We start from the raw sequence: 21,042 nt of genomic DNA on the forward strand, positions 1-21,042 counted from the left end.
AGGAAAATTAATATTTTTCCGCAGGTCAAGACTTGAGGATAAAAAATAAATAAATCTGGTGTTCATTATAAACAGTGTAAGTGCTTCACCATGTCAATCAATATAGACATTTTCCTTCCAAAATTAATAATTAATACTCTAATCATTGCCCTAAATAGTTCTTAGCATTCACTGACTGGCCATTCCTGCTGCCCCCATCAGTCTGTGTGAGAACAGATGAATTTCTGCAATTAATCTCTCCCTGCTTCAAAGCTGCATCTTCAGATCAGAGGCTAAAGATGCTCAACCTTCCCAGAGCATTGAACCTGACTTTATTAACAGAATTCTCCCAATTTCAGCTCACAAAAGCAGGCAGAGACCTCTCTTGTTATTACTCATGCAGTTTGTCTTGTAAGCACGAAGGGCCCTGAACTTCCAGTCTTCACTGAGATGAATAAATTATAAGAATGTGTGTCTGGCTTGATTTATTTATTTTTAATATTTAAATGCCTGCTCTGGAGTGGTTCCTTTCACAAATGAAGGCGTTTTTTTCCCCTTGGGTTGCTCAGAGGGGGATGGTGGAAGCTGGCAGTGATCAGCTGAGAAAGTCTCAAATTGCTCTCAAATTCTAATTATTTACAGATTGTAATAGGGGGTGAAGGGGAGAGCAGCTTTTACCTGGAGATGTTTTTAAGGTGGATTTTTAAACAGAATTTCAGAGCAGTGAGGATGGAGGAAATGGGAAAAATGTCCCCTTCCCTGAGCAGTGTGGGAAGCTTTCCTGCAAAGTGTTGTCTCTGTGTGCTGGATGATGTTTGCCCAGAAAAGTTACAGAGTAGAAAATTACTCTAATTTTCATTTTAATCTACAGAGTTCACTAATTACACCCCAGAGAGGCAGGGAGTGAATCTCCTGAGGGCAAGAGACAGCAGAAATTTCACAGCTCCAGGTTACAGCTCCCCATCCTCACCTGCCACCCAGACACCTGGAATGGTCACAAACCCCTGCTGGGAACGATCCAAAAGTCAACATTTACCAAAGTTTCTTTGCTGATGCTCTGCTCCATCTCTCCTGGAAAGGAAGAACAAGAGCAGCCCTGACAGTCCTTGCCCTCTGTTTTGTTTTGCAGACTGAAGCTGGCCTGAGGTTGCCCAGGATCCCCGCTCTGCCCCGTGGTCCCTGGGCTGCTCTCTGCCCCGGAGCTGAAGATGAGGTTGCTATGGGAGCTGCTGGTGCTGCACTCGCTCACGCTGTGCCTGGCAGGTGAGGTGTCCCCGTCACACCTGGCAGGTGAGGTGTCCCTGTCACACCTGGCAGGTGAGGTGTCCCTGTCTCATCTGGCAGGTGAGGTGTCCCCGTCACACCTGGCAGGTGAGGTGTCCCTGTCTCACCTGGCAGGGTGAGGTGTCCCCATCTCACCTGGCAGGTGAGGTGTCCCTGTCACACCTGGCAGGTGAGGTGTCCCCGTCACACCGGGCAGGTGAGGTGTCCCTGTCTCACCTGGCAGGTGAGGTGTCCCTGTCACACCTGGCAGGTGAGGTGTCCCCGTCTCACCTGGCAGGTGAGGTGTCCCTGTCACACCTGGCAGGTGAGGTGTCCCTGTCACACCTGGCAGGTGAGGTGTCCCTGTCACACCTGGCAGGTGAGGTGTCCCTGTCACACCTGGCAGGTGAGGTGTCCCCGTCACACCTGGCAGGTGAGGTGTCCCTGTCACACCTGGCAGGTGAGGTGTCCCTGTCTCACCTGGTGGCAGGTGAGGTGTCCCTGTCACACCTGGCAGGTGAGGTGTCCCTGTCTCACCTGGTGGCAGGTGAGGTGTCCCTGTCACACCTGGCAGGTGAGGTGTCCCTGTCTCACCTGGTGGCAGGTGAGGTGTCCCTGTCTCACCTGGTGGCAGGTGAGGTGTCCCCATCACACCTGGTGGCAGGTGAGGTGTCCCTGTCTCACCTGGTGGCAGGTGAGGTGTCCCTGTCACACCTGGCAGGTGAGGTGTCCCCGTCTCACCTGGCAGGTGAGGTGTACCCATCACACCTGGCAGGTGAGGTGTCCCCGTCACACCTGGCAGATGAGGTGTCCCTGTCACACCTGGCAGGTGAGGTGTCCCTGTCACACCTGGCAGGTGAGGTGTCCCTGTCACACCTGGCAGGGGAGGTGTCCCTGTCACACCTGGCAGCTCCCACACCCCTGCTGCTCCCTCTGAAGCCAGAGTGCCCCGGGGCTCCTGTGCCAGGGATGAAATGCCCAAATCAATCCCTGCTCCTGGCCCTTCCTACTGAGCTCATCAAGGTGAAACTCACTTTCCTCCTGGGCCGTGTCTCCCAGCCCAAGCAGCATTTCTCAGAGGTTTGATCTGCCCCTTTCCTCTTCAAAGCTGCTGCTGCTGGTGGAAGTTGTTTTCCCTCACTCTGTGTAAAGCTTTCCCTGCTCAATTAAACCTTGGTGGAGTGGAGCTTTAAATCCCATTAAAGTGGTGTTGTGTTACAGCTGAGCCCTCGCTCCATTTAACAAATAATTAGAATAACATATTCCAGCCATACCACCATCTCCTGCAAGTGCCCTTGTTTAACCTTTTCAGCCCAAGCTGCAGCGTTCAGAGCGTTCCTGGAGAAATTCCCAGAGATTTTTGAGGGATGTGCCTTTTTCCTGGAGCTGAAACAGCTCTTGAGAAGGTTTTGGGTTTGCAGGGGCTCAGCAAAGCTGGTTCCAAAGCCCTGCCCGGTCACTGGCTGTAGGATCACCTGTCCTGGAGCACTCCAGGACTGTCCTGAGTCTTCCTCTCTCTGCCATACCCCTGATTAATTCCTCCTTACAGTGCCATGATGATTCTCTCACATGTGTTTTGTTCTGAGGGAGGGTGTCAGGCTTTAATTAATGTTTGTGTCACCCTGGTGTTAGCCTGGATTGCTCTAATTTACCTGCTGCTCGCTCAGACTGTTTCACTGCTTTATTAATTAGCTTGATTTCTCCCCTTTTCTTTGTGCTCACTGTCAGGTTACTTTTCCAGCATTTTAGATAATAACAAAGTACTTAGAGCAGTGCTCATTTTTTTCTGCTTAGCTCTACTGAACACAAAGCCACTTTTCTTCCGGTACTTAGGGGTACCTATTTTTGAAATTTGGTTCCAAGTCTTTCTAAATGTGCTTTGACAGTTTCTGAGCTGGCAGAAAATTGGATGCAGAGAGGTTCTGCAATGCAGAGCCCCCACGTGCTGTGGGAATTGCAACCCCAGGGAAGCTGGGCTGGGGGAACACAGCCAGGATGAGCCTTTATTTCAAGCAAATAAACCAAAGAGTGGGAAAACAAAAGCATGGAAAATATTTTTACTGTAATTTCTCCACTTGAAATACCTATTGCAGACTGCTTAGGGTCAGCAAAATAAAGTTTCAGGGGGAAGTGTTTGGGGGGATGGCCTTGATAAAAGATCAGTGTTTAATGGAAATACATCTCCCCAGCACTGGTTTTCCCCCCATTATTCTGCAGCAGCATTTCCCCTCCTCTTTGCAGTGCACTGAATTTCCCCAGGCCTCAGATTCTCTGTCCTGCTCAGGGAGGTTTAGCAGATGTGTGGGGAGAGGAGTCCCAGAAGTTTTGTGTGAGTTTTGTGTGAGTTTTAGAACAGGTGCTGAGTGAGGAAATGTTTTTTTGGTTTTTTTTTTTTCTGCAGGACTTGCTCTGGGCTGGCTTCTTTGGGCAGGTTTTAAATCTGGAATTTTCTGTGGCTGCCTGCAGCATTGTCTGAGCTGGCTGGAGGCAGGGAAGTGCTTGTGCTGTGGGAATTCTGGTGTAGCCATGAGCAGGGCTCCCTCATTTGGGCTCTTTTTTCAGGGATGCACTTGGACTGCTTCCCAGAGCCGTGGGAGTGTTTTGTGTCGTGCTCTGGTGTTATGAACACAGGCACAGGTGGCTGTTAAATATTCTGAAGTTAAGGGGGAGATTTGTGTTTTCATGTTGAGCAAACCCTTTTCCACCCTTGTGAAAAAAATAATATTAATAACTGAGTTATAAAATAGTAGAAAAAATACTTTGCAGGAAGTTGTCTACCAACCCTCCAGAGAGCCTTGAGGACCCTTAAATGACTGGGAAAGTTAGGCTCAGTTCTTCAAGCTGAAAAGGGAATACTTGGGTTTAGTTCAGTCAGGCACAGTCCAGGTGTCATCCTGGCCATTGGTCTCAGCTGCAGGGAGCAGCAGGGCTGGTGAAGGATGAGGTTTGGGGCTGTGAAAAACACCTTCACTCTCCTGTGAAAATGTAAAAAGCTCAGTAAGGGACAATGGGAGGCAAGGACCATGGAGCAAAGGGTCAGCCAAGAGCACCCTGTTATCTTCAGGGATACCCCCTAAATACCTTTTAATTACATCAGCCTGTTGCATATTCATGAGCCCTTATGCACAGGAAATTTTCCCAAACTATTTTCCATGTTCCAAGAACTGTTTAGCAGGGCTCCTCCTTGGGTCAGCCTTTTTAGAGCATGCAGATTCCTTGGTTGTGGGTTTAGTCCTTTTTATCATCACTGTTAGTCTGGGCCCTGGCCCATGCTGCCTTCAGAGGGTGAGTGCTGATGGGTGGCACATCTGTCCAGGTGTGCTCACCCTGTGTGCAGTGGGTGTTACCCCATCCCAGCAGGCATTTCAACACAAGCACACTGATATCAGCTATTGCACTATTACGTCTAAGCTTAATTAGCAACAGAAATAAAAACTGTATCTCTATAACAAAGTGACTTTGCCACCACACATAAAATCCCTTTTAATATGTGCAAAAAGCCAGTATTATAATCTGTATCTGTAACAGGGTGCTGCCCCAAAAAAGCCCTGTGGAGTTGAGTGGTGCCAGCATCCCCAAGAGCAGCATCCCCAGAGCACCTCTGGGGCTCCAGCCACTGCCTCCAGCTCCTTGGGCCTTGGTGGATCTGTGAGAAACAAAGCTCACTCTTTAAAATGCTTCAAGGTTTATTAAGGGATAAAAGGGATAAAATCCATGCTGGGCTGTGAAAAGCTCACAGTTAACAATTTCCATGCTGGGGTTCAGTGTCCAATTCCAGCTCCAGGTGATGCAGCCCCCCCTCCCAGGGTGCTGTCCTTGGTTCTGTGGGACTGAGCAGCCAGGAGAGCTGCTGACACTCCTCTGGAGCTCAGAGTCACCCACCAGTGCAGTGCAGAGGGTGGGAAAACTGAAAGCTGGGACTGGAGGCATCGGTGGAAACAGAAGGCACTACCTGGGCGAGCCAAGGGCAGATGTGGCATCGCGTGCCTGCGATGCTCCGGACGAATCTGAAAGGGAATTTTCTGTGTTCCTGTGACTTCTGTGCCATCCTCTGCCTCATTAACCTCCTGCAGCAGCGAGTTTCTGTGCTGAAGTTGTATTTGCATGTTAATGAGCTGCACTGGCACAGACACATTAAAGTCTGAGTGTGCAGATGCATATTTTATAGTGAGATTTAACCATTCCCCTCCTGACTGTGCTGGGGCTTAAACCCAGCTTAGCCCCACCCAGCTTCCCCTCACCTCCCTCCACCCCAGTGCAGTGGGGAGGAGAATCAAAATTAAAACTTGAAGGTAGAGATAGGAACAATTTAATAATTGAAATAAAATAAAATATAGTTATAACTATATTTTATAGAGTTATAGTTATAACTATATAATATATAGTTATAACTATATATTATATATATTTATAGCTATATATAATAATATAAATAATAATATAAATTAAATAATATTATTATTTATTAATAATAATAATAGTAAATAATAATATAAAGTAAAAAACCAAGTGATGCACAGTAAAATTGTTCAACACCCACTGACTCATGGCAGATCCCACCCTGAACACTGACCAGCCCCTTCCAGCTGCAAGCACCATATGAATACAGGAGCTTCAAGAGATTAATTTGTCCTGGAGCTTTTGGTTTTGTCGTTTTGCCTTGGTTTTGTTTGGGTTTTTTGTTTTGTTTCACTTTGGGGTTTTTTTTGTTTGTTTGTTTTTTTGGTTATTTGGGGGTTTTTTTGTTCGGTTGGTTTGGTTGTTTGGGTTTTTTTTTTTTTTTTTTGTAGTTGTTGTGGGTTTTTGGATTTTTTTTTTTTTTAGTGGTAGTTTGGAGTTTTTGCCCAAAAAGTTTTTTAACAGGAAAACATTCTCAGAAATGCCTGTCCAGGTATTCTCTCTCCTTTGATCTCATGCTGATCCAGCACAGCAATACCCCAGCAATGCTTCAGAGCAGAATGTTCAGAGCACAGCTGTGCAACTCAGGGGAGGGGAAAAAATGCAATATAGAAGGGAAAAAATGCAGTATAGAGTCAAATGTTTTCCACTGTGAGGCAAAACCCCCCATAATTTATATCAATACATTCCAATGAAATTGGGCACCCAGCTCTGTTAAAAATCACACCTCAAAATTCACAGAGAGACGAGGACTTGAATTCATGCTGCTCTCCAAGCAGCTGCAGGTTTCATACCAGAGAAATTCAGCTAATTTCATGTCTGAATATAAATAATTAAAGCTGGGAGCCCTGTTGTACATATTAAATTATGGTCTCCTCTAAACGAGGCCGCAGTTCAATTTGTTCAGTGTTTTTTTTTGGTTTTTTTTCCTCGTGCACTTTGATGTGAGCAGGAAGCTGGGAAATGATTCATCTGCTGCGGCCCCATAATTAATTAATTAATATTTTGGTCAGTTCTGCAGCACTTTGCATTTCTGGAGCTAGCTGCTTAATTAATGTTTGCACAGCAGAGGAGGCAGGGAGTGACTCCTGGTGCTCCTCAAACACCACCCAGCCCTGGGCACTGCTGGAGAAGGGTTTGCAAATCAGACCTGCCTTGCTTTAATACTTTGAGTGGGGTTTTTTATTATTATTTAGGGGCTTTTCATGTTCATTTCCAACTCCTGTATTTGGAAATCCCTCAGGAAGAAGTGTGGCCCCCCAGCAGGTTTTGGGTGAGCAGGTCCTGGATCCACCTCTCCTGACTGGAGAGAGAGTGGTTAAACCTCAGCTGGACAAAAATTCCTTTAAACTGAAGCTGATGCCTCAGGTTTGGCTTTTCTGTTTTTCATGTTCTGTGCTGCTTTAGTGTCTGGGTTCACATCAGGGATGCTGAGCTCTGTGCACAGAGCAGGAGACAAAACAATTCCTGCTCCAGCTGGGCACCAAGGACAAATGAGCCAAATCTCAGCCCAGGAGCACAAACCCCGTGGGCTGGAGAGAGAAAAACAAGCAGGGTGGGACTGCAGGGGCTGAAGCTGGGATGGGACAATGAACTGCAAGGTGCAAATGGAGCAGAGCTGATCCCAGGGAGAGACCCCGTGCCCGGCCGGGCATTTTGGGGCCATTTTGGGTCATCTTGGGTGCAGCCCTGGCTGGGCTCTGGTGCTGCCCCAGGTGGGTCCATGGAGGAGATCCTTTGGATAAATCCCTGCTTTATTCTGGGACTCTGCACAGGAGAGCTGAGAAAATGTAATTTATGCTTCTTGAGGGATTGTGTGGCCAGTTTGTCTGTGATGGCAGAGGGTTTGAGTCAGCCTCACGAGAAGTCTGTGCCCATTTCCCTTCCTGATCTGCCAGCAGCAAAGCCCTTGCTGGATGTGACCTGATTGATTTAGGCCATCATTTCCCAAATTAGGAAACCAGAGGCCACATCAGTGCCATCTCCTCATTTTTATACACAGATGATTAGGTAGATGATGTTTTTCTCTGTTTAACTCTCAAGTCCATCTGGGTAAATTTAATTGCCTCTTTCTCAAAAGTTAAGAAGGTGAGATGGTGCACTTTAAATAAAGCAGGGAGCAGACAGACATTTTTCTAGGCAGATGTTCCAACTCTCTGGCTGTGTATTGATCCCCTGTGTGTTTTATGTGATGCCCCTTTTCAATTTAGCTCCTTTGCATTTGAATTAGTGTGTAGGTATTGAAATTAAGTCTCATTTAGGGACTTACAGAAATACCTACTTTACCAGGCATCTATCAAATTAGGGAGGATATGGACCCAAACTGATTATTTATTGCCAGTAAAAATGGGTTTTATGGCAAAATTGGAGGTGATTAGTGGGGTGTTTTATAGGTAAAATACTGTGTGATTCTTAGAAAATCTAAATATTATTGGAAAGGGGCTTAATTTTGTAAAGCTTGAGTGGTCATGGAGCAGAACAAGAGGTGAGGGATGTGGTGTAGGGTGAAACCTGCTGGGAGCTCGTGTTGGGTGCTGGGCAAAGCCTGGCTTAGCTAGTCCAGAACCTGTCTGGGTGGGCATTTCCTCCCTGCCTGGGAGAGAAATGAGGCTCCTCACAACCCACAGGGTAGGGTAAAATATAATTATAGGGTAAAATAATTCTAATTATAGCTATTTTGTAGGGTAAAATATAATTATAAATTATTATAATAAACAATATAGTAAATAATAATAAAAAATATAATTATTTACTTTATAATAGTATTAGTAAATAATAATATAAAGTAAAAAAACAAGTGATGCACAATAAAATTGTTCATCACCCACTGACCCATGGCAGATCCTGCCCTGGACACTGACCAGCCCCTTCCAGCACCACATAAATAAATACAGGAGCTTTAAGAGATTCATTTGTCCTGGAGCTCTTGGTTTGGTCAACACTATAGAAAGACTAAATTATTTATTATAGTATTATTATATAGAAACATAATTTATATATAAGTGTTACATATAAATATTACATATAAAGATTATATTCTATATAAACACAATATTATTTATTATAGTATTGTTATATATAAAAGTTATATAAAATTATATATAAATTGATTATATTATATATAAACACTTTATTAATTTATTATAATATCATTTTATTTTAAATTATCTTTTACCCCAACTCCCAAAAATTCCTGTCCCCTCCTTGCTTGCAGTTTTTGCAGGGTTGGGGCCATTAAGCAGAGCAAATGCTGCTGAATTTTTGCACTTCCTGCTCAAAGTCAGTCCATGGTGAATCAGTGGCTGCTCCTGCTAAGTTCCTGTAATGAACAGAGCTCAGGATGCCTTGTTTGATGCTGCTTTATTGAAGCATTTCTCAAATGCTGTGCTCTGAAATTAAGAATATGCTGCTGCCAGGCTGCACTGACTCATTGTTGGAAGTTTTAGGAAAGATTTCCTGTGTCTTGCAATGAAAAAGCAGAATTTTCCTGTTGTCCCTTCAGGCTGGTTTTCCTGGTGTGTTTGGGGTTTTTATTTCACAGTCAAATACACATATTCTGCTTCATAAATCAAGCTAAGGCACCATTGTTAAATAGTCTGTATCACATTAATTACTCTGTGAAGCAAGGCAAGCATTACAACATTTATAATCAACTACTGGAGAAGCTGCTAATGAATGAGACAGGTAACTAATTAGCCAGCCAGCAGTCAGCATCTCCCGCTGAAGCTGGTGGCTTTAAACTTCATTAAACTTTCCAGGTGTTGGGGAAAGTATGAAAAATACAGCTATCTTAATAGGTTGATGCGTCTTAATTCCAATTTTCTGAGTTGAAATGGCTGAAGATTGCATCTGTTTTAAGGGATATTGTCATTTATAAAGATTCCCGTGGCTGTCTGGCACAGCTGAAAAGAAAATTAGCAGTTTGTGTGGGAAAGTTTTGAGTTTGTCCAGTGCGTGTTGGGAACAGCATGAACTCAGGTGCGGCTGAAATTCCTCCTATCCCAATAATTTGTACCTTCTTAATTTGCACCTTTTTAATTTGCACCTTCTTAATTTGTATCTTTTAAATTTGTTTCTTCTGCCTTGCCCTTAATATTTTGGGTGGGTTTTATTTGATTATTTAGGGGGTGGTTTTTTATGTTCATTTCCATTTCCTGCATTTGGAGTCTGCAAAATAGATCCCTGACAGAATTCTGGATGTGGTCATTGTTTTTATTTGTGAAATAGGGATGATGCCATGCATGGTCAGTAAGACTAGGAAGAAAATAAATGATTTTTACCCTCCCAGCCCAGATGATGCCATGGAAAAATTGCTTCACAATTCTCTGTGGCGAGTAATTTAAATTGTCCTTTAGAACAGCCCTGCAAAGTGGGGTTCCATGTGCCCTCCCAGAGAGGCAGGACAGGCACTGGGTGCTCAGCAACCTCACAAAAGTGAGATGCCCATTCACAACAGGGGGATGGATTCCCAGCACATGTAAAGTGCATCTGCCAGGCACTGCTTTCCCTCCTTACAGCCCTGAAATAACGTGGGGAGTGCTCTAAAGCCCCTGTCCTCTTTTCCCTCGGTGACAAGCAGAGCTTCCCTGAGTGTTTTCCCACTTATGTAGAATAACACTCTCCAAACAACTCATTGCTAAATAATCTGCACAGAATTTCCCAGGATTTATTCATACTGACTTGGTTTTATTAAGTGTCACAGCTACATTAACCGACCTCTGCTGCATTCCTGAGCAAACTTGAATGCTCTCTTTTCTTTTTTTGGGAATTTGTTGGTGTATTAGGATGGAATATGGAATTTATCCCCTAATGGAAGGCGAGGGAGAGATGCCATCAGTCACTGGGAGGAGAGAGAACCCAGTGCTTTCCCATGTAAATTATGTGAGCTCTGGAAGGGAGCCAGGCATTCATTTTGTTAAAACGGGGTTTGATAATTGAAACTAATTTAACATCGACCCCATTAAGTTGCATTTTATTGCTCATTTAATCCGCCTGCCTCACGAGCTCCCAGGACTGGGAAGTGGCTTTGGGATGGGTTTGGTTCATCAGAGCTGCAGCCACTCCTGCAGTGGGTGCTGAGCTTGTCCTGTGGGGTCAGCTTTGGGGTGGGGGGTTCAGCTTTGGGGTGGGGGGTTCAGCTTTGGGCAGGTTTTGTGGGAAGATGCTTTGTCTGGAAAGCAGCTCATGGACGGTCCCTTGTCACCCCTATGGCCTGGCAGAGCCTTTCCCTGCAGGATCCTGCATCCCCTGGGCTGCCTGAGAAACCATCCCAGTCCTCCACCAGTGCAGCTCAAAAATCACTGAATGGGTTGGGTTGGAAGGGACTTTAAAAATCACCCAGTGCCACCCCTGCCATGGCAGGGACTACTCCCACTGTCCCAGGCTGCTCCAGCCCCAGTGTCCAGCCTGGCCCTGGGCACTGCCAGGGATCCAGGGCAGCCCCAGCTGCTCTGGGCACCGTGTTTTAGAACACTTTTATTGACTTCTGTCAAAAATCTCCATTTAAATCCGTTCTCCTGCCCTGCTTCTGCTTTCCTCTGTCCCACGGTTGTCTCACACGCTCTCTCTATTTCCCCACTGCTGCTCATGACTCATTAAATAATCTCATAATTGGTTCTCAGCCTCTGGGTGATGGCTGCCCACACAGAGCTGCATTTACCCCAAACCAGGGAGCAGCAGGAGGTGCAAGGACAAGGAGGAGCAGCCGTGGGGGATGTTTGTTTGCAAACACCTTCTCCTGGGGCTGCTGCTGCGGGATGGGGAATTTGCTGCTCCCCTTGGGAAGAGGCAGCAGGAGAGGAGCTGTAAGAGTGTGCCTGGCTTGCATCAGGGCCCTGGGGACAGGGAGCTGCTCCTGGGAATGCTGCAATCCCCACCAGAGGGGCTGGGCAGGTAAAAAGTGCAGCCTAAACCACGCCAGGAATTTGTCCTTGGTGCCCAGCTGGAGCAGGAATTGTTTTGTCTCCCTGCTCTGTGCACAGAGCTCAGCATCCCCTGATGTGAGCCCAGAACTGCACACAAAAGATGTCACCCTGATTTTTTAAGTTTTTCTGAGCCTTCTGATGTTTACGTTCTTGTAGCAAACTTTCTCACACACTTTCTGTAAGTAACTCATTGTTTTGCATTCCTTTATGGAGGAGGAGAAATGTGATGGACTGTTGGTTGGTCCAGTGTCACTGGAGAGGTGGCACTGTCACCCTCCAACCCACTGCCACTTTTGGAAATCTATAAATATCAGAAAATAAAATTCCCTTTTTTTCCTTCACCTTGAGAGCAGCAGTGTGCGCTTGCGTTCTCTTCTTGCGTGTCTTATAGTGACACTAAAGCATCACAGAACCTGAAAAATATAAAAGCTGAAACCTGAGACATCATTCTCACCACAATTCCCATCCTGGGCAGGCCAGGGCCACATTCCCCATGGGCAGAGGTTGTTGGGCACTTTGGGGAGGTCAGGAACTGCCCAACCAAGCTGAGTAATAGCACAGGAGATGGGAACCTGACCTGGGACTTGAGCAGGAGAAATCTCCCCCTTAACCTTGGGAATACTGGGAGTTATTCCTGGAATAAGAATGTTCCTGGAACATGCAGTAATGGTCTGAATGCTGTGTTCCTCCTTTTCTTTGGTTTTTTGTTTTGGTTATTTTTTGGAATTTTTTTTTGTGTGTGTGTTTTTTGGTTTTTTTTTTTGTTTTTGTGGTTGGTTGGTTGGTTGGTTGGTTTTTTTGAGCACTATTGACTCAAACTCTCAAAACCTTCCCCAATTCCAGCTCGTTCCCACACAAACTCAGCGTTTGCAGCTCAGGTGTGGCTGTGCTGGTTTGCAGGGCGCTGCCTGGGTAGGAAATGTGCTCATGGCTGGGTTTTTTCGGGCTGTGCGGCGAAATGTGCCTGTCAGAGCCGAGCAGGATTGATCTGTGCGAGCTGTTACCCCGTGAGCTCTGACACCTCGGAGTCAGCACTGCCACTCACGCCTCCTGCAAGGTGTTGTGTTCTTCCAAACCCTTCAAACGCCTCTTCTGTTGTGACTTTCTCTAATGTGGCACCCAATTACCGCTAAAACCTCGCCGCCCCTTCTTATTTTTAAGTGGAGGCAATCTCTGGCGCTTTACCGCTGTCTTTTGGAGGCATTTAGGGGATGTATGAAAATGCAGCAGCGAGCGAGGGGTTTGGCATTTAGGAGATGTCATCACAGCTTTTGTTTTGTTCCTTTAAAGCTCCTTTTTAAGGTGTGTCAGCTGATGAAGCGTGTCAGTCGCAATCGGTGAAGTGAGGGTTGACACAAGGATAAATTCCAGCGACAAAAACTCCTTCCCCTGCAGTGGTTTGCATCTGGGAGCTCCCCTGGCTCTAAATTTCTCAAAATTTAGAGGAAACAACACCAAATTTCCCACCAATTGCTCGGTGGTGCTGGAGGACACAAAAGACCCCGTCCCTTACTGATGTATTTGTCCCTTCCAATCATTGTTTTTTGAGCAAGCAGGAGTTTAAAAACTCTTTAAGCAGTTCCTGAAGGCTTCAGGTCTCATGTAAATTCAGGAGTTGCTGTGCAGCTGCCCACAGAGCATTTAAAATAAATAGAAAAATGGATCAGTGTGAGTGTACAAATGTATTGGTAGCCTTAAAGGAAAAGCAGCTTTGTTAAACCTTATAAATGTGTCACCAGTGACTCTGGAGAGGTGGAATTCTCATCCTGAGCTATCCTCCATTATTAATGCAATCTAAAATATACAAGAAAGGCTGCAAACAGATCCCATATATGGAGTTTAAGTGACAAAAACCCCTCCTCTGTGTGCAAAATTCTGCATTTCTTTTCAGTATCTATTTCAATGTATAAAGTGCAAGGGCAGTGCACCCCTTTCTTTATTAATATAATTTCAAGTAGACAGTAAAGGCTGCAAAACCTCTCGATATACAGAGTTTAAGTGACAAAAAAACCTCCTCTGTGTTCACCAAATTTCTGCCTCCAGTGCACATTTAATTTTCTAACAACTCTTCAATGTTTTGCAGGTTTTTCTCAAGTAAGTTGAATTTAATTTTCTATAATAACAACAACTTGTTTCCATAAGGTGACATCAATTCCTGTTTGCTGTAGAGGTGTGACCATTATATTCCTTTTCTTTGGAATATTATTTTTCATGCTTTTTGCTCTGGATTGTTTTAGATTCCAATGTGAACCCAGGAACCAGATTTAGATGACAAAATGCAACGTACAGTCAGAGAAAATGAGTGATTGGGACCCTTTATCAGGGATGGCACATGGACACTAATTATGGTCTCAGCCATTCTGTATCTTAATCAATTCCAGTGATCTTGTTTGTAATTTTTACTCCTCCTGACAAGGAGCTGCTCAAAGAAATAAATTGGCCATCAGTGTAATTTGCTTCTTGGACACAAAAGGCTCCCAGATTAACAGGCTTCTTCCCCCTGGAGAGATCTCCCTCATCCACTCTTGGCTCCTGTTAATTATTCCTTTGTCATTTTTGTTTTCTGAGGGGCTCAGGATGTGCAGGCAGCAGCTCCCAGGGTGCCCCAGCACATCCCCTGCTTCTCTGGGCTCAGGCAGGAAAACAAACCTGGCCCAGCTCAGAAAAGTCAGGATTTGTGCCCAGAATCACCTCATATTCCCAAGATCCAGCCTCGTTTGTTTGTTCCTGGCATAAAAACAAAGGCAGTGTTTGAAAACTACTAATGAAATTTGGGAAATCAGGGAACAGAGCAGGGTGCCCGTGGCAAAGGGATCTTGATGAGATCTTCAAAACACCTCGCTGGATTAGTGCTGAAAGCTGCACCTCCCAGATCCAGCCCTGCCCCTTTGTTGTGCTACAGGTGGTTTTGAAAACAATTTACAAAGAGGCTTTTTTGTCTTTTTCATGCTGTTAAAGCAAATTGGTATGTAATTAGATTTATATAGTGAATAATCTTATTTGCATATCCAATTAATTCTTCCTGTTTTAATTTGCTAGGGTTGGATTCACATTGGTAGTAAAAAAAAAATAACACAAATTATCAAGCATTCAAATTTTCTTCTGCTGTTATTTGTTCAAGGTCTTCCATTAAAGTTTGGTTCTGGGCATCGTCTTCCTTTTAAAAGCTGTTAAATAACATGGAAAAAGGCCATAAGAAACCCAACCCACATGACTTGTGCTGTAAAAGCATAAAAGGTCTCTTTAAGCTGGTCAGGGGGAATGCAGTGTGAATTTAGACTTTTCAAGCGTCTTTTAATCACAGAATAGTTTGGGTGAGAATGATGCCTCAGGTTTGGCTTTTCTGTGTTTCACATTCTGTGCTGCTTTAGTGTGTGGGGCTGGGCTCACATCAGGGGATGCTGAGCTCTGTGCACAGAGCAGGGAGACAAAACAATTCCTGCTCCAGCTGGGCACCAAGGACAAATGAGCCAAATCTCAGCCAGGAGCACAAACCCCGTGGGCTGGAGAGAGAAAAACAAGCAGGGTGGGACTGCAGGGGCTGAAGCTGGGATGGGACAATGAACTGCAAGGTGCAAATGGAGCAGAGCTGATCCCAGGGAGAGACCCCGTGCCCGGCCGGGCATTTTGGGGCCATTTTGGGTCATCTTGGGTGCAGCCCTGGCTGGGCTCTGGTGCTGCCCCAGGTGGGTGCATGGAGGAGATCCTTTGGATAAATCCCTGCTTTATTCTGGGACTCTGCCCAGCCCCTGCTCCAGGGCAGCCTGCACAGGGCATCAGGAAGGGACCTTAAAGATGCTGCAGTCCCATGGCAGGGACACCTCCCACTGCCCCAGGTGCTCCAGCCCCAGTGTCCAGCCTGGCCTTGGGCACTGCCAGGGATCCAGGGGCAGCCACAGCTGCTCTGGGAATTCCAGCCCAGCCCCTCCCCAGTCTCACAGCCAGAATTCCTTCCCAATCTCCCATCCATCCCTGATTCTGGGGATGGATTTTACAGGGCTGAATTGTTCATCCAGGAGGCTTTAGCAAAAATGGTGCCAGGGAAAGGGAGATGGACTGGAAATGGATGTTCTCATGTAGGTCCGTGGAGCTGCTTCAAAGTGAGCAGTGGACGCTGGAGAGTGAGAGGTTAAGAACTGAAAATTAAAACAGCAATGTTAATAAACGAGGAAAATGCATTGCATAATTGTGTTGCAATGATTTGAAATAGGTCCTAAGGAAAATTCCTTTGAATCCTAATTAGCAACTAATGGTTATTAGCTAAATCCGGTGCCAGGGAAGAAATAAATAGGTGAAATAAATAGGAAGCTATTGCTTCCACCTCCAACCACTGCAGCTGTTGTCCCAATTTTGGGCTATTTTTACCTAAAAGCTGAAGTGACTGCAGCAGATCCCGTGCAGGTCCCGGAGAACACCTGGGCTGTGTTGCTTCCAGCCAGGATGAAACACAAATGAGGTGACAATTGTTGGCAAAACAATTTCTGTGGCCGGGTTTTATCTCCTGAGGAACAACTGCCTTCTTCTGTTGAGTCAGAAAAATAAACTGTGCTGCGTCCTGTGCCCCGAGGAGCTCTCTGTGGTTTGAGGTGGCAATAGCTGTTCAGGTAATGCATTCCCAATCTTTTTCTCTTGGATTCACCCTCTGCCCACTTTGTAAACTGCTCTCCACCGAGCTCCAAACTGCTTTTAGCTTCCCAGGGCAGGAAAAGACACTGCACGTCCCAGCGTGTCAGAAAACTCGGGGAAAATGACCTCCAGCTCTCAGGCACTTATTGCAAACCTATTTTAAATTGAATACACAAGCCCAGATAATACAGGCTGTTTGATAAGAAACATTAGAGAAATCCATAACACCAGGCTTTTTATTATGGGTTTATTACATCAATCTCTCCAGTGGGTAATGGAACTTGTAAATATACTCTTATGTAGGAGTCTCCTTGCGGGCTTTTTATTCATGCTGAAGTAAGCACAGCAAACTTATTTGCTGTCAGGGTACATTGAATTTAAGATTAGTATTTATTTTGGTTCTAAAGAGGTTCTGCTTTTGTGAATTGGAAGCTGGAGCAGCTGTAGGAGAGGAGGTGGGAGCTGCAGGGGGGGCTTTGGGGAGAAAATGAGTTTTTCCAGGCAAACTGCTGGTCCCTGTATGGGATACAGGGAATGTGCCCATTAAGGGCTGTGGGTCGTGTGCTCAGAGCTCCTTCAGGAGGGAGAACTGGCTTTGTTTAAGCAGGAGCTTGCTGTGTGTTCGTTGACTAAGCCCAGCAAGATGAAAAATCATCCATGGGATTAGAGAAATATTTAAGGGATATATTGCCAGCGTTACTGAGCAGTGCAAACACAGGCACGGGGCTCTCTGCACTGTAAACATTTGCTCTTTACTGGGAAAATGCTTCTAATTCTCTTCTAGAGGTAAACAAAGTAATGCTGCTGCAGCAGGAACCCAGCAGGGTTTGGCTTACTTGGGAGAAGCCCAGGGGACGTTTGTGCTGAGTAAAGAGTCGAGGGAAAGTTTACAGAGAAGTTCAAAAAGGAGCTCAGATCCTGGCAGTGCTGACAAAAAAACCAAGAGCAGCTCACAAGTTTTTAAGTAGATATGTTGGAGGATGTAGTGGTTAATTGGTGGCTGTCTTGATATAGGGAAAAGAATCCTTAATTAGAGGATGTTAATTGGGCAGACAGACCAGCAGCCTGCTGAGGTGACAGCAGAGTCAGCTTTAACTCAGGATTTTAACAGGTTTGTTAGGGTTCCCCTGGATCCCTGGCAGTGCCCAGGGCCAGGCTGGACACTGGGGCTGGAGCACCTGGGACAGTGGGAGGTGTCCCTGCCATGGCAGGGGTGGCACTGGATGGGATTTAAGGTCCATTCTGGTGGGTTTAAGGTCCATCTTGTGTGGGTTTAAGGTCCATCCTGGGTGGGTTTAAGGTCCATCCTGGGTGGGTTTAAGGTCCATCCTGGGTGGGTTTAAGGTCTATTCTGGGTGGGTTTAAGGTCCATTCTGGGTGGGTTTAAGGTCCATCCTGGATGGGTTTAAGGTCCATCCTGGGTGGGTTTAAGGTCCATCCTGGGTGGGTTTAAGGTCCAATCCCACCCAAACCCCCCAGCAAAGCAGGAGGGATGTACCTTACACTGCTGCAGAATGAACACAACCAGCTTCCAGAGATGTCTGCATTTCCAGCAATGACAAGGATCTTTTTTGCTGCATGAGACAGATTTTGAGTGAAGAATGAAGGATGTGTGTGTTTAATTAAGGTCTGAGGGTAACAAATGTGCTTGAGCCCTAAAACCACATCTGTGTCAAACCCCCCTGAGAGAAACCACCCTCACCTGGCTGGGCCCTTCCTTCTGGGCCAGAGCAGCTCCTAAAGGGCATCAGCAGAAAGCTCAGCACTAATTTTGCTGTCTGTTCTCCCAGGTGTTAATTACACATTATCATCTCCATCTCTTGCATCCTTGAAAAGACAGAAGTTTTTAAGATGTTTGTTCTCGTGTCTTTATGGGGTTTTTCTATGTCTTTATGTATGTTTTCATGACTTTATGTTTGTTTTCTTCTCTTTATGCATATTTGTTTTCATGTATTTATGGTTATTTTCATGTCTTCATGTATGTTTCCATGTCTTTACGTGTTTGTTTCCATGTCTTTATGGTTATTTTCATGTCTTCATGTCTTTATGGATATTTCTTTTCATGTCTTCATGTTTTTTATATCTTTATATATGGGGGTTTTTTTGTATGACTTTGTTTCATGTCTTTATGTTTGTTTTCATGATTTTATATTTGTTTTCATCCCTTTCTGTGTGATTGTTTTCATCTCTTTCTCTATGTTTATTTTCATGTCTTCATGTTTGTTTGCATGTATTTATGTTTGTTTTCATGTCTTTATATTTGTTTTCATCTCTTTCTCTGTTTGTTTTCATCTTTTTCTGTATGTTTGTTTTCATGTCTTTATATTTGTTTTCATATCTTTCTGTATGTTTGTTTTCATGTCTTTGTTTTCATCTCTTCTCTATGATTGTTTTCACTCTTTCTCCATGTTTGTTTTCATGTTTCTATGTTTGTTTTCATCTCTTTATTTTCATGTCTTCATGTTTGTTTTCATGTCTTTATATTTGTTTTCATCTCTTTCTCCATGTTTGTTTCCATGTCTTTATTTTCATCTCTTCCTCTATGTTTGTTTTCATCTCTCTCTGTTTGTTTTCATGCTTTTATGTTTATTTTCATGTCTTAGAGCTGCTTTTGGCCCTTCCTCAGTGCTGTTACAAACCTCCCTGCAGCCACAGTGCTGAGGGTGCTGAAGCTCTCTCAGAAGTGATGCCTTGAGCAGCAAATGGCTCAGGAGGAACTTTGTGGCTTTGAATTTTTGCTGCTCACAGAACAAGGCCCTGCCCAGGCAGCAGTGATCCATAAAGAGTTATTCCCTGGTTAATTACTGTGCCTGCACTTTTCTCCTTATGGAGTGTGCTGCTGTGCTTGCTGCAGAGAAGTTAAAGCCCAAGCTCTCTGTCCCAGATAAAAGGCTGCTTACAGAAATTCTTATTTGTCTTTGAGGCTTCTGGAAAAAAAAAATAGATTTTTCATAGTGTGTTCTCAATCCAGTGTAATCCTTAATTTTCAAAACACAAAAGGCCTTTTTTATTTTTGTGTGTGCAATTGTAATGAAAAAATTGCTGAAGCAGTGCACGTTATTGCCATTACCCATTAAGCCTTCTCTGCTCTAGAATGAAATTACATGATTTTAGTTAATTTTCTTGCTTTTAACTTCTGACTTGTAATTTACCAAAAGAGAAAAGCAAGCCACTACAACTTCTCTGGTCTGCCATTACTCCCAAAACAAGTAATGCAAGTTAGTGCTTATTTTGGCATCTTTGTGATATTTTGGGCTTTTCATACTAAAACACAGACGAGAGTAAAATTTAGTTTGCACCACAGTTCTGATCTGTGACTTCCATAAGGCTCCAGCTTTATACTGGCTTGACATAAATGCACTTTGCATAGTGAGTGATTTATTTCACTTTATTTGATTTCATCCTATCAACACAGTAAACCATCATTTCTTGGTGAACAATGAAATAAAATTGGGTTTTAATTATAGGCCAGATGAAGGAAATCCATGTGATCCCCCTCAATTTAGCTCTTGCCTCGCTCTCCTCATCAATATTGAATTTGCATTTTGCATAATGTTTCATCTCAGTGTTCTCTAGGTGAGGAACCAAAGTCTTCATAAGTAAAATAAATAAATAAATAAATAAATAAATAAATAAATAAATAAATAAATAAATAAATTTATTTTACCCTTGGGAAGGGCTCTGCTGGGAAACTGAGGCTCTTGGCTGTCACAGAATCATGGAATTGCTGAGGTTGGAAAAGCCCTCAGAGAGCATCAAGCCCAGTCATTCCCCAGCACTGCCAAACCCACCTTGGCCTCTGTCCCCAAATGTCACATTCACCCTCCTGAACCCTCCAGGGATGGTGCCTCCGTGCAGAGCCCGTTCCAGTGCCTGACCACCCTTTCAGTGAAGAGGTTTTCCCAAATATCCCACCCAAACCTGCCCTGGCACCACTCAAGGCCATTCCTTGCATTGAAGACCCTGTTTCCAGGAGCAGCTCTCTCCTGGTGTTGAAGCATCACCAAAAGGAGCTTCTCTTCCCAAAGCTGAGCTGGGCAGGGCAGTTTGAACTGGGCCAGACTGTTCCCTGGGGGTGAGTTCTGTCTCTGGGGCATCCCCATGGTGCTGCTCTTTAGGGTGAGCCAGGAGACTGTGAGAGCTTCACCTGCTCGTGTGACACCAGGGGGAGGAAAGGCTCTGCTGACAAATGCCATCCCTCTGAGCAGGCTTGGGGAGTGCTAAACTGCAGTGTCAGAAGTCAAAAGTCAGGTTTTTGACAGCTATTACTGATACCTTTTCCCTGCTGTGTTGCTTGAAAGTTCATAACATTTAAAGGAATTAAAGGAATGCGTGTTGTCCGTGGGCAGACTGCACAACCTGCGCTCCTGGCTGCTCCTTTGATGCTTTGCTGATTGAACTCTGAGGACTTGGTTTAAAGCTGCCTCAGTTTGGCATTTTGATGTTAATTTTAAGGCTGGGTTTGTGTGTCTGGGTTTGCATAGAGGCTCTGGTCGCTCTGCAGGGATGACCCAGCAGAAAAATGGGGATAAATGGGGATTTTTAGGGCTGGGGAGTGCCCATGGTGCTGCTGTGTGGCAGCTTCCAGAGCCACAGCAGGAACCCTCTGTTCTCTAATTCCCACTGGGTACTGGGATTGGCTTTTGCTCCTGCTCTGCTGAGGGTTGCAGAAACGTTTTGAAAAACAACAATGAAAAAAATTGAAGGGCAACTCCTCAAATGTGCCCTGAATTGGAGCAATTCCAGCCACTCCAACGAAGTTACAGAGAGTGAGAGGAGCTGAGCTGCCAGCCCAGTGCCCAACAGCAGACTTCAAATGCCTTAAATCCATTTATGGAACAGAACCACCTGG

General features: G+C 45.0%; 1 protein-coding gene across 1 annotated transcript in view; it reads left to right on the forward strand.

Moving 5' to 3' along the window:
• LOC311158757 (contactin-4) overlaps positions 1–21,042 on the forward strand; it is a 259,902-nt gene that overhangs the window by 131,297 nt on the left and 107,563 nt on the right. The window contains exon 3 of the mRNA XM_084214354.1: positions 1,109–1,242. Within this exon, the coding sequence (XP_084070480.1) occupies positions 1,188–1,242 (55 nt within the window). The 5' untranslated portion in view covers positions 1,109–1,187. The remainder of the gene's footprint in view (positions 1–1,108; positions 1,243–21,042) is intronic.

Source organism: Fringilla coelebs, assembly GCF_963513975.1.
Source record: "Fringilla coelebs genome assembly, chromosome: 13".
Taxonomy (NCBI): Eukaryota; Metazoa; Chordata; class Aves; order Passeriformes; family Fringillidae; genus Fringilla; species Fringilla coelebs.